Consider the following 15,180-nt stretch of genomic DNA (forward strand, 5'->3'; position numbering starts at 1 on the left):
GCCTTTAATTTTATTCTGGCCTTCTTACCAGCCCATACAAAATCTAAAGTTATTTTATTTAATTCCTTAAAAAAGTTCTTATTTAGAAAAATTGGAATATTCTGGAATAAAAATATTAATTTGGGCAGGATATTCATTTTTACAGCAGCAATTCTCCCAAGTAATGAAAGGTGTAAGTGTTTCCAACGCTCTAAATCCACTCTAATTTTTTGCATTAATTTTACATAATTATCCTCTTTAATTGATGAACAGCGCGCAGAGATGACAATCCCTAAATATTTAAATTTGGGGACCACTTGTATGCCTGAAGATATATTGGAGTCTTTGATGCTCTCTGAGCTTGGCTGTTTCGTCACTTTCTCTAACAATGCTATAAGCTTTGTTTTTGTGACTTGCTTTTAATGCTGGCTTCCAGTAAATCACCTTGTTCATTTGTAGGTGCTCACAAGTCTGCTGCTTAATTATCTTTTCTAGGATTTTCCCAGGTATTGATGTCAAACTGGTTGGCCTATAATTTCCTGGATCTGCTTTTTTCCCCTTTTGGAAGATGAGTCATATCAACTCTTTTTCCAGTCCTCTGGTGGTTCTCCCTTGCTCCAGGATCTCTGAAAGATTTCATCCAGTGGTTCTGAGATCATGTCTGCTAGCTCCTTCAGTACCCTGGGATGGATCTCGTCCTAGAGATCTGAACTCATTGAAAGCAAATACATGTTCTCTGACCAAACCCTTGCTTATCTTGACCTGCATTCCTATTCTGTCCCCCATAGTGTAGCTTTTGACAGGTTGCACTTTTTTTTTGCTTTTGTGAAGACAGATGTAAAGAAGGAATTGAGCAGTTCTGCTTTCTCCCTGCTGCCCATCACCTTCTCATATTTTATCATTAGTTATATGCCCTCCTTTCACTTTTTTATATTTGTCCTCTTTGCCGCTCAGTTTGTCAGAGAGCTCTTTGTGCAAGCGTGCTGGTTTTGTGTGGTATCCTTTGTTTTTGTTTATCTGTGGTATTGTTTTTGCTTTGGCCTTTATTAACTCATTTTTCAGAGATTCCCAAGTATCCTCACCTGTTTTTCCTTCTAGAATTTCTATCCTTGGAATCCTTCTTAATATCTTTCTTAGTTTGAAGTCAGCTTTCTTAAAGTCTAAAAGAGTAGTCTCTCTTTATTCAGTTACCTGTGGCTGCATTATGGCAAATTTTACTATGGCATGGCTGCTCACTCTCCCCAAAGTGACAATTCTCCAGCACCTGAGATGGAGAATCCACCAATGGGTTAGCTCTGCCTTCCTGCCCGTTAGACCAAGTCAGCTCCCCAAAGTTCCGACAACTTTCACTCCCTCAGCCATTTCATGCCTGCTAGTAACAATGAAGTCCAGCATAGCTCTCCTTCTAGTTCCCCCCTCCTCTGTTTGGATGATGAAGTTGCCAGCTAGGCACGTCAGGAACCTGTTTGATCTCCCATTCCTTGCAGGATTTGTCTCCCAGTTGATGTCACAGTAGTCCCCCATTACTATAGTTGTGTGTTTTCCGCACACTTCAGCTAACTGATTAGCAAAAAAATCCCTCTATTTCCTTTGCTTGGTTGGGTGGCCTGTAGTGCACACCTATAGCAATGCCATTTCTTTTTCCTCAAATATTCACCCAAATACTTTCAAGATGGCTTTCATCCTTGGTATTGTGTATTTCTGTAGAGATATAGTAGTTCAATGCAACTCCTCCCCCTCTTTTGTTGGGTCTGTTTTTTTTAACAAATTACATCCTTCTAGTAATATATTCCAATCATGGCTTCCATCCTGTCAAGTTTCAGTAATAGCTACAATATTGTACCTGCCCTCATGTCCCAGGACCTCAGGCTGTCCCTGTTTATTCCATGTTTTGAGGTGTATAGGTATCAGCTACCACCTTATACTTGCTTGTGCTTCACTGCCTTGTCAGACTGCCATGAACTGTGTGGAGGTGGATAAAGAGGGGAATGTTTGGGTAAATGAAAGTAGAGGCTGTACTTCCTCGAGATGCTACCTCAAGATACCTAGCTCAGTGATGGCGAACCTTTTAGAGACCGAGTGCCCAAACTGCAACCCAAAACCCACTTATTTATTGCAAAGTGCCTCTGAGTGCCGCCTCTGGCACGCAAAAACTGGGGGCACAAAAATGGGCCACCGTGCTGCAAGGCGCAAAAATGGCTGCCGCCGCATCGCAAGGTGCAGATACAAGGCACTGCACCACGTAAGAACAGGGCAGGGCTAATGAGTATCACGCAAGCACTAGCCCCGCCCCATTTGCAGCACATGCATGCTCGCAGCCCCGTGCGTGCATGCACGCATGTAAAATGCTTCCCCCTCCCTTTTCTTCCAATCCATCAATCGACAATGGTTGGTGACCTCTGCTCTACCACTTCTACTCGAGCTTGCTAGTCAGCCGCTTCGTCTCCTTTGTGCTGGGCGGGGCTCCTGTTCCGGGTGGCGGTGGTGGCCTGAAGGACCTGCTGCTGGTGGCGGTGGCGCATGTGCCAACAGAGAGGGCTCTATGAGTGCTCCCTCTGGCACGTGTGCCGTAGGTTCGCCACCACTGACCTAACTGGAAGAAGGAGGGAGCTGCATATCAACCTGCGCTTGAACCCACCATTATTAGGAAAACATCTTGCCTGAACCTGATTGGTTACACTGGGGGGGGGGAGCAATGAGAGAGAGAGTTAAGGGAGGGAAGAGTAGAATGTAAGGATTTTGGCATGCGATTTTCAATTCTGGCTTTGCACTATTGCAATACACTTGATCTCTAATAAACTATACCTTTCTCAAGAAATGACGCCAAGGAGCGTTTCTATTTAGATGTTTAAGTTGTGGCTGGTCTGCAATTAGGCCTCTGAGTCCTTTATGGCTGACCCTGCATTTGCTTGTTGCATCTCTTGTTACATGCCTGCATGCCCCTTCTCACCCCTTACATCCTCGTTGTCTGATTTATTGTCTAAGAATTATCTTAAAATTTGGATTTTCCCATTTGTTTTGTTTATTTCGGGTCACTGTTCAAATCTGTCTAGATCTTTTTGGACCTTTTCTTTTGTTTCAGAAGTATGAAGCTGTTCTCCTAATTCTACAGCACTGGAGATGGATAATCCACGATAGGGTGCCATAAGTCTGTGCTGGCTCCTATTAATTGTAGCATTGCTATCTAAGTGCTCAAAAACTGCTTGCTCAATATAGATACCAAGATGAAAGGTCCGTCATTTCTTCTTTTCCCCTCTTTTGAAGATAGGGACTTCAACAGCAATGGCAACAATAGCTCTTAGACTTATTTACCAATTCATAATGCTTTACAGCCCTCTCTAAGCGGTTTACAGAGTCAGCCTGTTGCCCCCAACAATCTGGCTCCTCATTTTATTGACCTGGGAAGGATGGAAGGCTGAGTCAACCTTGAGCCGGTCAGGATCGAACTGCTGAGTTGGCAGAGTTAGCCTGCAATGCTGCATTCGGTCCACTCATCCACCATAGTTCTTCCTTCCTTCCTTCCTTCCTTCCTTCCTTCCTTCCTTCCTTCCTTCCTTCCTTCCTTCCTTCCTTCCTTCCTTCCTTTCTTTCTTTTTCTTCTGGGACCTTGGCAGGTCTCTGACAATTCTTTGATAATACAGGCCATAATTCTGCTTTTGTTTCTCTTCGCTACCGCTAATTCCTAGACTCTTCCAATTCTTCTGGCTCTCAGACTTAAATTAATTGGAAATAAGTGGGGGGGTTTTTGGGGAGCTCCTTTCTTCCGCAAGTGGCCGAATAATGGTCAGCTAGGGACAGGCACAAAATACAGTAAGGATTAAGACTGCCTTCTTGCTGTTTCCTGTTGGCAATTCATACTTTTCTCCTAGCAACAGACCTACACTCTCTTTGTCTTTGTTTCCAATGTACCTGAAAATCTGTTTTTTTGTGCTGCTTTGTTTTAGACATTTCTACAAGTCTCAACTTGTTCTGAACTTCAGCCTTTCTGACATAACTGTAGTTTCTGGTGACTGTTCTGTCTCTTTCTTTGATATGCTACCCCATCCATTTTTATATATGTCCCTTTATCCTTCCAGAATTTTAGATCTCATTTATGCAATTTGATGTCTAATGGGCATTGTTTGCAACCATAGCTTCAGTATCTGAAATTGAAGGGTTTTCCATTTTTTCTGGATATTTTTTCCTTCAGGGTTTCACGCCATTCGGTCTGTTTTTCCTTTCCAAAACCTACTGTTAAGATCAGTATGTGTCTCTGACCCTTCTATATTCTTCTTCTGCCCCGGTATCATGAATAATGTGACCTCTACCTCCCAAATTAAATGCACTTTTTCAATCCATTCTTCCCTCTTGGAAAGGCTAGACCAGTGATGGCGAACCTTTTAGAGACCGAGTGCCCAAACTGCAACCCAAAACCCACTTATGCATCGTCGGGTGCCGGGTGGGTGTGGCCAATTGGGTGGGCGTGGTCCATTGGGTGGGCGTGGCTGTAGTGGTAACAGCAGACTGGGTGGGACTAAAAAGTTCAATCAATCAATTCCAACTTTGCAAGATCTTTTTTTTTCCCACAAGAACTTGAAATTGATTGATTGATCGAACCTTTTTTTTTTTTTGCACACGGCGGTGGAGGCCTAAAGCAAAAAGGTTTTATAAAACCCAGCTGAAGGCCTAGGACTGGGGCGATGGCACGCGTGCCCACAGAGAAGGCTCTGAGTGCCGCCTCTGGCACCCGTGCCATAGGTTTGCCACCACTGGGCTAGACTCAGGAAGCAGACCCCCTTGTTTCTTTGTCCACTTTTTGACAAATGAGGTCATCAAAAATGATGATGATGATGATGGTGATGATGATATCAAAACAATATTTCGGACATGTGATGCGACACCCAGAAAAATACTCCATTTAATCCTCCAGGGAAAGATTGAAGGCAAACGAGGTCCAGGCAGAAGAAGAACATTGTGGCTTCAAAATCTAAGAGACTGGTTTGAACAAAACTCAGCAGCACTTTTTCGTGCGGCTGCTGATAAAAACAGGATTGCCAACATGATCGCCAACATCCGATAATGGATATAGGAGGAGGAGGAGGAGGAGGAGGAGAAAAGAAGAAGAAGGAGGAGGAGGAGGAGGAGGAGGAGGAGGATGATATGGATGGATGGATTCTCTGTCTCTTGGGCTTCCAGTAATTAGTTTCAAGATTGTTGAAATTTCCCATTATCATCTCTCTATGCCCTTTTGACAGTTTGGTTTTAACTTAGAACAACCTCATGTATATCTTTTGCTTGTCTAAAACAAATTTCCCTGACCTATCCCTTTGGATTCCTTCTCCTTTTGTGGAAATACTCAACAGCATTTCCCTGGTCTGTCTCGCCAATTTCCATGCAGGCGTAGGCTTTCCTTATATTTGGTAGGGTGTTGGTGATCCAAAAATTCACGGTGGCTTGTAGGCCAATCCCATGAACACACATTGCAGGAGATTCAGCTTGAAAATTCCCATGTGCCAGAGGCAGCCACAGCGGTACCTGAACCAGTTTCTTAATCTACTGATAAGGGTGGACTTAGGGCCAAAGGTTGGACCTGCTCTTTCTGAGAGGAGGGCAACCTTGCTGATAATATGCTGGATTCCCCAACGGTTTACGGCGGCTTCCTTTATCATCGTTCCTTTGTCTTGTTGGAATTCAGCATCCGCTTATTTCAGGTAATCCACGACTTAATGACCACAATTGAGCCCAATATTTATGTTGCTAAGCGAGACATTTGTTAAGTGATTTTCGCCCCATTTTACGATCTTTCTTGCCACAGTTGTTAAGCGAATCACTGCAGTTGATAAGTTTAGTAACCTGGTTGTAAAGTCAATCCGGCTTCCGCCATTGACTTTGCCTGTCAGAAGGTCACAAAAGGGGATGCTGCAACTGTCATAAGTATGAGTCAGTTGCCAAGTGCCTGAATTTTGATCACATGACCCTGGGGATGCTGCAACGGTCGTAAGCGTGAAAAATGGTCATAAGTCACTTTTTTCAGTGCTGTGGTAATGTTGAATGGTCACTAAATGAACTGTTGTAAGTTGAGAATGATCTCTAGCCATTCTCCAGTACGGGAGATGGAGAATTCACATGTGGGTTTTCATTGGATGCCTGCTCTTGAGACCAAGTAGTCAAACTTGACACGCCCCCTCTTGCTGATCCAGTCTTTAACTTGGTCTCAGCTCTTGACGACGTGTCTGGTGTGGCTCTCAGTCAATAGCAGGTTAGAAAACTTGAGTGAATTCTCCTTTCCCTTAANAACTCCAAACAGCCTGGTTCCTCCACGCCAGCCCTTTCCGGGCGTTCTTCCTGTCACTTTGACTCGCCGCTAACTTTCCACTCCTTCAACTTCTCTCTTTCCAGACTTTCCCTTTCCACAGGTTTCCCTCTAGTGCGTCTATCATAAACAAAGAAAGGGTAAAGTTCTGGGGAAGACAGTTTAGTCAGATCTGATTCACCGTTGTTCAGCTAGTCTCTCGCTTGCTTTGTCCAGCTGACAGCTTCAGCAGCCATTAAGGCCGTCTTCTTTCCGATCCGCTCGGTCCTGGGTTAGTCTGCCATCCCTCGTCAGTCGCCACTAACAACAGAGCAGCAGATCGCCCACACCTTCGGAAGCCCCCACAAGGCTTCTTTTGATTCTAAAGAACCCTGCGGACCTGGAACAAGCGTTCAGCGATGCTGGAAAAAACCCTCCACACCGCCGTTCGCTCTGACAGCTGGCCCCGCCCCCGTTAAAAAAGATATTTTAAACTGACATTATTGATATCGTTAGAAAAATATAACAAATATTGATAGGCAATTATATATTTATTTACAACAATAAGAGTTGTATTTGCTTAGTGTGGAAAAATGTCTATTACCAGATGAAGAGAGGATGTGTTGGAGGGTATAATATTGGATTAAGTATGAAGAAGCTTACATGTACCACAAAATGACTAATGGACCCAGTCTTTATGTTGTTTAATTAGGCACTTGATTGTAAAAATAGAAAATCAATAAAATATTTATAAAAAAATAAAATAAAGTTCTTTCACTATTATATACTGCTCAAAAAAATAAAGGGAACATTTTACCATGGAACTGAAGGGGTTTGTGTTCCCTTTATTTTTGTGAGTAGTATATTTTATGCCGGTATACCCGGCTCTATGGATGCACAGATATGTCTACCTCTGTATAAATCCTGTTTTGATATGGCTTTGCATATTTAAAGAAAGTGCATTTGTCCCATGATTTGCCATATTAAAACATTTTCTTTTTTCTTTAACATGGATTGTCTTAACTAGGTATTTTATATCCTTTTAAAGTTTATTTGGGGTAGAGAAACGAGAAAATTGGAAATTAATGATATTCAATCTCTGTATTGTGGGAAATGCAAATTATGTCTGTTTACGTAAAAATGAGGATTGAGTAAAGTCCTGAAGCATCTCATCTCCTCTAAGTCAGCAATGTCCATGCAAAATGACATTTTTCAGTGGGTTTTTTTTAAAGGATACATAATCCACTAACTTCTAGTGGAGCTGGTTGTATTTATATACTAGTTCCAACATTTTCCTTAGTAAATGTTCTTTCTTTAAACAAAAAAGGCTTCAGATTTCTAAAAATGACAAAGTAAGGCCTGAAATTTGCTAGGGGCCCTTTGAGCTTTATATTTATCCACTATCTTAACTGTTACATGCTGCCATACCTGCTGAACAATCCCGTCCTTGGTAACCTTCCTCGCAGGAGCACAGGCCTTCTTGGCAGAATCCACGCCCACTGCAAGCGTTGAGGCACCTCAGCTGCCCACAGTCTTCCCCTACGTAGCCCTCTTGGCAGATGCAAGTCCCATTGGCACAGATCCCTTTCCCCGAGCAGTCCTCTGGGCATCTAAGCTCATTACAGTCTTCTCCAGCAAAGCCTTCTTCACAGATACATTCTCCGTCCACACAGAGTCCTCGGGAGCTGCAGTCAGTTGGGCAATGTGCCTCAGAGCAATCCTCACCACTATAATCGCTGTCGCAAACACACTGGCCATCAATGCACACACCCCGGCTAGAGCAGCCGAGGGGACAGAGAGGCTCAGAGCAATTCTTCCCAGCCCAGCCTTCATCGCAGATGCACCCACAGGTTTCCAGGCTAAAGTTACCATGACTGCTGCAATGGGGGAGGTAATCCAGCTGCCCTGGAATTGTAAAAACAATTATTAATGCTATATCCTTGGTACACTTCATACCTTCTTAATAATGAATACATGACCACATCAACTCAACTCAAAGTGGGATCTATTGGGATGTCTTCAACAACTGCAATTGATGCCTCTCTTAAATTTATAGTCCCTCCTCCCCTCTGCCCCCCCAAATACGATGGGCTACCTCTCTCCATTTACAATTCCCCACAGTGACTCCAATGTAGCATTACAGTAAGGAATAAACATGACAAATAATTCTACATTTTCCTGGCATTAATGGAGGAAGGGGTTTCCCTTAATGAAGGCAAGGAATGAGAAAGAAAATGGGAGAATGAGTGATGCCTGCAATGGTATTGACCCAGCCATCACTGGAGTTGGGCTATGAGTTTCCTAAGAATATCTGGGTTGGTTAGGTGAAGTTGCAAGTCCTGGAAACCATTTAATGAAATATTACAAATAAGTGGAACACTATTGTCCCTGAATTCTAGGTGCTAGAGGTCTTGGGAAATAAAGTTATTCTGATGTTATCATGTCATGCTACGGGCCTTCCCAGATTCTGTGGAATTTACAATACAGCTTCACAAAGGCCACAAAACATGAAGGGATTTCAAGTGTTGCAAAATACTTTGCAGATTTCTCATGTTCATTGTATGTGTTTTCCTCCTGGTATTGATTTTCCAAGCACATCTCATAGTTTTTATTTGAGCATCATCATCTCAGGTGCTAAGAAGTACAAGAAATGTGATTCATCATGATGTTTGTGTTCTTAGAATGGATGCCAGGTGGACTAGAATCTCCATATCCAGGGGGTCTTTCTGCCACCAGATGGTCACTCATGGGCATGCTGAATAGCATCCATCACAGGGAAAAATGGCCCCAAGACATGTAATTTACAGGCCACTTAATGTCCTGGTGTCTGTAGGATGGCATCGTTTAACATGCTGCTACAATAAATAAATGAAAAAAGAGAAGTTAAGGAATTGGCTATGGGGTGGGGATTGAGAAAATCCTGGCTGGTGAAAAGTATTTCTACTACACCAAATGCCAAAGAACTTCTTCCCCATTACCCGCAAATTGCATCTCTTGTTAAATTCTGCTGTGATAACAGAGGCTGCTCCTTCGCCGAAGATACTGTACATTGGTGGTATTACTATCAAGTTTATGTGTGATAATTTGGGGTGGGTGGGGGGGGAGAAGGTGGCAGCAGAATGTATATTTTGAGATTTTATTATGAACATCTCTCCCCTGAGAAGGGTAGGATATCTTTTGGGTAAAAATTACAATTGTTTACCTTCTTAGCTATAGATCAATTGCCATTCTTGATGGATATAAGTCTAAGTGCTAGTGCTATGATGTCATCTGCAAAATCATAAAAAATATACTTCCTCTTCATACCCTTCATACCCTCAAAACCACCATTTACTATTTGGTATATAGCTATGAATGCACAAAAGTGAAATTACTGCAAATGGTAACTTTCAACAAAATGGGAAAAGTCATTTGCCAAGGATAGGTAGAAGAATTGTCCTTAAAAGAGATGGAACATACTGCCAAACTGTGAGCCCATCTTGACTTATCAGGCTCCCTGTGGTTTCTACTCTGAGAATTTACCCAACTGAAATGCTACTCATGGCAAATTGCTTCCTGCTGCTCAGTCAATTCTGGCAAACAGCAAGAATCAACCTGTAATAAAGAAAAAGATGCAGATGTTGGACCCAACTTCTCAACTTTATGAAGAAAAAAAAAGGGTTGATGGCAGAGGACATAGGACAACATATTCCAGTATTGTCTCAACCCTTAACAAATACTCTCCTCCCACTTGGAAGGAAGGAGAAGATATGTGGGAAGGAACATGTACATTATTCCCCATTCTTCTTATCAGGTTCATAGCTAAAATACTGCTGATTCTTTTACTGTACTATGTGTTTTGGGGGTGAGAAAGAAGGAAGTCTTTTTTATCTTCTTCCTCATAATCCCACTCCATAAGGAACAGCAGAGAACAGTTTTAATAGAGCTCCCCTATCTGGGATGCAAAAATTCAAAACTCTGGATGCCATTAGATACTAGGGAAGTAAACCATCTTTGCTGCTTTCTAATTGTTCTAGTTGTGTTGTAGCCCATATTCAGTAGGCCTAGCCCTAACTTCTTGGTGCACAATCTCTTCCTGAATATATCCACTTGCAGGGTAGGATCATATCTTACTTTTGTGGTACAATTTCCTCTCCCCACAATTTTCCTTCTTTCTTTTTGCTACCAGCTATTTTTTCATCTTTCATTTCTACAGTTAAATTACACCAATATCTTGTGGGCTTCAATCACTGATTTTTGAGTGATTTGTTTTACAGATCTGATTTTCTTAAATCTTTTTGTGCTCACAAATACATTACTGTGTACCAGGAATCCTCTGGAATTTCAAAACTGCTATCTTGTTTTTCTTCCTTATTACTAGGAAGTATCTTCACTCTCATTATAGAACTTTCTCCCTTGCTTGCTTTAATGCTCTACCATTGGTAGTCCTGGAAGGAAAGCATAAAAACATCTCCATTTCAGAACAAATTGCCAGTGTGAAATTCAAACAGCAGAGTCTCTAGCTGAGACATTTCTACCCTGGCTTCTCAAAGGGAATCCATACTTTCACCTAATAACTCCCCTTGCATTTTATATACTTTATAGATTACATTCAACTCTATTTTTAAACTTGATTTGCTTTAAATTATTTTTTTCTGGATGATCTGATCTTACAAAAAAAAAAAATTAAACCTCCACAAGGTTGATTCTTGTTTGGCTACTAAAAGAACAAATGGGGTCTGCAATAGAAGCTTGCAACATAAACAACTTAATGAAAAACATTGTTTTTTTCTCTATCAACCATTTTCTGGTAAGGAAAATAACTCCAAGGACCTCATTAAAGGCCTTGCTCTGAATATCTGTATATTTTGAGCCTAACTGAATGATTATTTGAGGTGAGCAAGCATTTTCAGAGGTGGCTCCATATTGTGAAATGTCCTCTTAGGAAAGTTCACTTAGTCTTAGCATCTTCTATTCTTGCTCTTTCAGGGTCATACCAAACTATCTTTATTCACCCAAATGTTTTAATGTATATGCCTCTACATTATGTCAGTTATAACTTAACACTCTGGGGCTATATTTTTGAGTGATAGTTTTAGATACCTTTGTTTATTGACTTTTAATGGTTGTTTTTAGTCTTTCTTTTGAAAAGTTGGTGGTTTTGCACTTGCCATTCATACTTAATCCATATTTAAAATGATTGATTTTATAGATCTTACTCTTCTCTTTTATTGTTAAGTTCAGGCTATAGCTAGCTATATGACTGAAGAACAGCTCAGTTGTACTGCTCAAGCTTCTCCTCAAGGGGAAAATTAAACAAATAGAATAGAATAGAATAGAACAGAATAGAATAGAATGGAATAGAATAGAATAGAATAGAATAGAATAGAAGAGAGCTGGAAGGGACCTTGGAGGTCTTCTAGTCCAGCTCCTCGCTTAAGCAGGAGAACCTATACCATTTTAGACAAGTGACTGTCTAGCCCAGTGGTGGCGAACCTATGGCACGTGTGCCGGAGGCGGCACTCAGAGCCCTCTCTGTGGGTACACGTGCCGTTGCCCCAGCTTTACCTCCCCCCACGACCCCCTCCTCACCAGCAGCCCCTCTGGAGGAGAGTCACCCCCAAGCATGGCCCATGCGAAGCAGTGCAGCCAAGGACATGGCAGCCAGGCAGCATAGACAAGACTCTGCCCTCACGCCCCATCATGCACAGTTAATGCTGCAGGGCACGGGCAGAGGGCGTGGCCGCCATGGCACTGCTGGGCTGCCTGGGTGATCTGTGGCGGGCCCTGGAGGTGGTGAGTGGCCCTGCGGGTAGGTGGGGTGGGGCCAGGGCAGGGGGTGGAGCGGGGATGGGGTCAGTTTTGGGGCACTCGGTCTCTAAAAGGTTCGCCATCACTGGTCTAGCCTCTTCTTAAAAATCTCCAGTGATGGAGTGCCCACGATTTCTGGAGGCAAGCTGTTCCACTGGTTAATTGTCCTCACTGTCAGGAAGTTTCTCCTTAATTCCAGGTTGCTTCTCTCTTTGATCAGTTTCCAACCATTGTTTCTTGTCCTGCTCTCTGGTGAATAATGTGACCCCCTCTTCTTGGTGGCAGCCCCTCAAATACTGAAATACTGCTATCATGTTTCCCTATTTCTTCTTTTCTTTAGACTAGCCAAACCCAAGTCCTGAAGCTGTTCTTCGTATGCTTTAGTCTCCAGGCCTTTAATCATCTTAGTTGCTCTTCTCTGAATTTTTTCCAAACTCTCAACATCTTTTTTGTGATATGGTGACCAAAACTGGCTGCAGTATTGCAGGTGTGGTCTTACTAGGTTTTTATAAAGCGGTACTAATACTTCATGTGATCTTGATTCTATGCCTCTGTTTATACAACCCAGGATTGTATTAGCTTTTTTGGCTGCTGCTGAACACTGCTGGCTCATAGTCAAGTGATCGTCCACTAGTACTCCAAGGTCCCTCTCACAGTTACTGTTTTTGAGCCAGGAAATAGAACTTCTCTTTTATTTGTTTTCTCTGCCAACCTCCTGTTGCCCATAGGCTGTAGATAAATATTGCTGAATATTCAGTTTTGGGATTTAATCCTAAATGTAATCCTTTAAGATCAGTGCAGGTTTGGGAGGGGATGGCTCTCTGGAGAGTCTCACCCATTGTTTCCTACCCTTTCTAAATACAGGGAGGATAGCTCTGTAGTCTTATTGCACAGATGCTCTCCTTTCAGGATATTACTATATAAATTGCTAAGAGGCTTGATCAGCCCAGGTTCTTCACCCCGACTCCATTTCCCCTGTGTTTTCAATTGAAGTCTTAACCTTTCTAGTCTCAGTCACTTTCAGGTATATTTCAGGTAGTTTCTTATAATATTGTAACAAGAAAGGTACCATCCAGCCTCTCTTGTCTCAGCAGTGTTCTGTCTCATTTCTGATTTTTAGAATCCAAATGCCCATTTTATTCCTTTTTCCCTCAGTGCACTGGAAAAGACTCAATTCCTCAATCTAAATGACAGCTGGAGATGCCAGAGAGGAGACCCAAACAAGCAGAAATACTTTAAAGAATACTTCTTCCTTTAGGGAATATTTTATACAATGAAAGAGAGAAAGAAAGTAAGAGAGAAAGAAAGAAAGAAAGAAAGAAAGAAAGAAAGAAAGAAAGAAAGAAAGAAAGAAAGAAGAAAATATATGCAATTTTAGATCAGATAAAAAGGAGAGAAGAATTATAGATATTCTCCCAAAAGAAAATTATTTTACAATGAATTAAACTTTTATAATGGCAGCTGTCTTTGTTGAGAGCAAAAGAAATGGAAGTAAAAATGAATTATGCAAAGCAAAAGAAGTTTGAATTTGCAAATAAGCAAGGGAATTGGTTAGCATATAAATTGAGAAAAGAAAAAGAGAAAAAATGAAATTAAAATTACAAGAAGGAAAAACTATAAAAACAGATAAACTAAAGCTGCAAAAAGATTTCATCAATACTGCTCTAAATTATATAAAGGAGAAGAAATTTCCCTGGTAAAGATGGATGATTATTTAAAGAAACAAAATTTACCAAAGATCACAGGAAAACAGAAACAATTAATGAATGGACCTATAACAATAAAGGAAATTTGTGAAGCTATAAAAAAAGTCTAAATTGGGAACATAGATGGACCAAATAGTTTACCAACCTCTTATTATAAAAAATTGAAGAAGAATTATTACAACCATAGCAAATTGTGATGAATTCTATTTTAGATACTGGAAAGATTCCAGATAAATATGATTGTTTTAATTCAGAGGATTTTTATTATTTATTATTATTTAGTGTATGTGAGAACATGACAGAAGAGATGTAAACATATTTATAATAAGCAAACATAAACAGTTTTACAAGATTTTATTCATGAAGATCAGTGTGAGCTTTTACCTAAAAAAAAGCTGAGGGACAATATTAGAAATATTTTGGATATCTTGAAATACTTGGAACAATATAATGTAAATCAGGGGCATTGATTTTTCTTGATACAAAAAAGGCTTTTGACAAGTTGAACTGGATTTTTTGTTTTAAATTTTGGAAGATATGGACTTTGGGATTTATGGAAGATATAGAGTTTTTATTAAATGGGTAAAATCAATTTATACCACACAAGAGGCACAGATAATTGTAAAAGGAGAAGTAACAAAACCCTGTGAGATATAGAAAGGAACTTCTCACCATTGCTATTTATTTTAGCTTTGGAAGCACTGAACACGAGATGAGAGAATTATTGGAGTGAAGATTTAAAAAGAAACCTTTTAAGGACATTTGCTGATGACCTGGTAATAATTTTGGAAGATCCTCTAGAAGAAATGGAAAAACTAAAGGATTTAGTTATGTTGTCATTGTTGGGGAGAATTTCAGTGATAAAAGGAATGTTTTGTCAAAAATGATGTTTTTATTTCAAACAATACCTATTATGACAACTGATCAGTTTAAACTGATTTAAACAATGGCAGAAAGATATATTCAAGTTTGAATTGAAATGGAAAAAAACCAAGAGATAAACATAAAACACATCAAGATGCAGAGGAATGAGGAAGAGGATTAGGACTGCTTGATCTAAAACTGTATTTTGCAACCTGCTGCTTAGTCTACAGTAGATGAAAGAATGGGTTTTGTGGAGAAATGAAAGAATTTTAGAATTAGAAGAGCACAATTTGAGGTTCAGATGGTGTTAAGTCCGGAGAATAATGGTGCTTGAGACGAAGCATTTCTAACAAGTCTTTATTCTCTGCTTTCATTCTACGAACAACCCGAGCAGAGGCACGCAGGCCTCTATTTATACCTTCTGATCCCCGGGCAAGTTCAACCAATCATGAGGCGGTCTTTTCCCGCCTTGCGCATGCGCACAAGGCCGGCGCCACTCAGTCTGGTCCCGGGCAGCTTTTGCAAATGCCCGGGACTCTTGCAACGTCCCGAGCCTGCTTTTGCAGGCTC

General features: G+C 41.1%; 1 protein-coding gene across 1 annotated transcript in view; it reads right to left on the reverse strand.

Moving 5' to 3' along the window:
- Positions 1-15,180, reverse strand: part of TNR (tenascin R) — a 123,412-nt gene that overhangs the window by 99,404 nt on the left and 8,828 nt on the right. The window contains exon 2 of the mRNA XM_015815812.1: positions 7,679-8,155. Coding sequence (XP_015671298.1) covers positions 7,679-8,155 — 477 coding nt within the window. The remainder of the gene's footprint in view (positions 1-7,678; positions 8,156-15,180) is intronic.

Source organism: Protobothrops mucrosquamatus, unplaced genomic scaffold, assembly GCF_001527695.2.
Source record: "Protobothrops mucrosquamatus isolate PMUCROS unplaced genomic scaffold, P.Mucros_1.0 scaffold377, whole genome shotgun sequence".
Lineage (NCBI taxonomy): Eukaryota > Metazoa > Chordata > Lepidosauria > Squamata > Viperidae > Protobothrops > Protobothrops mucrosquamatus.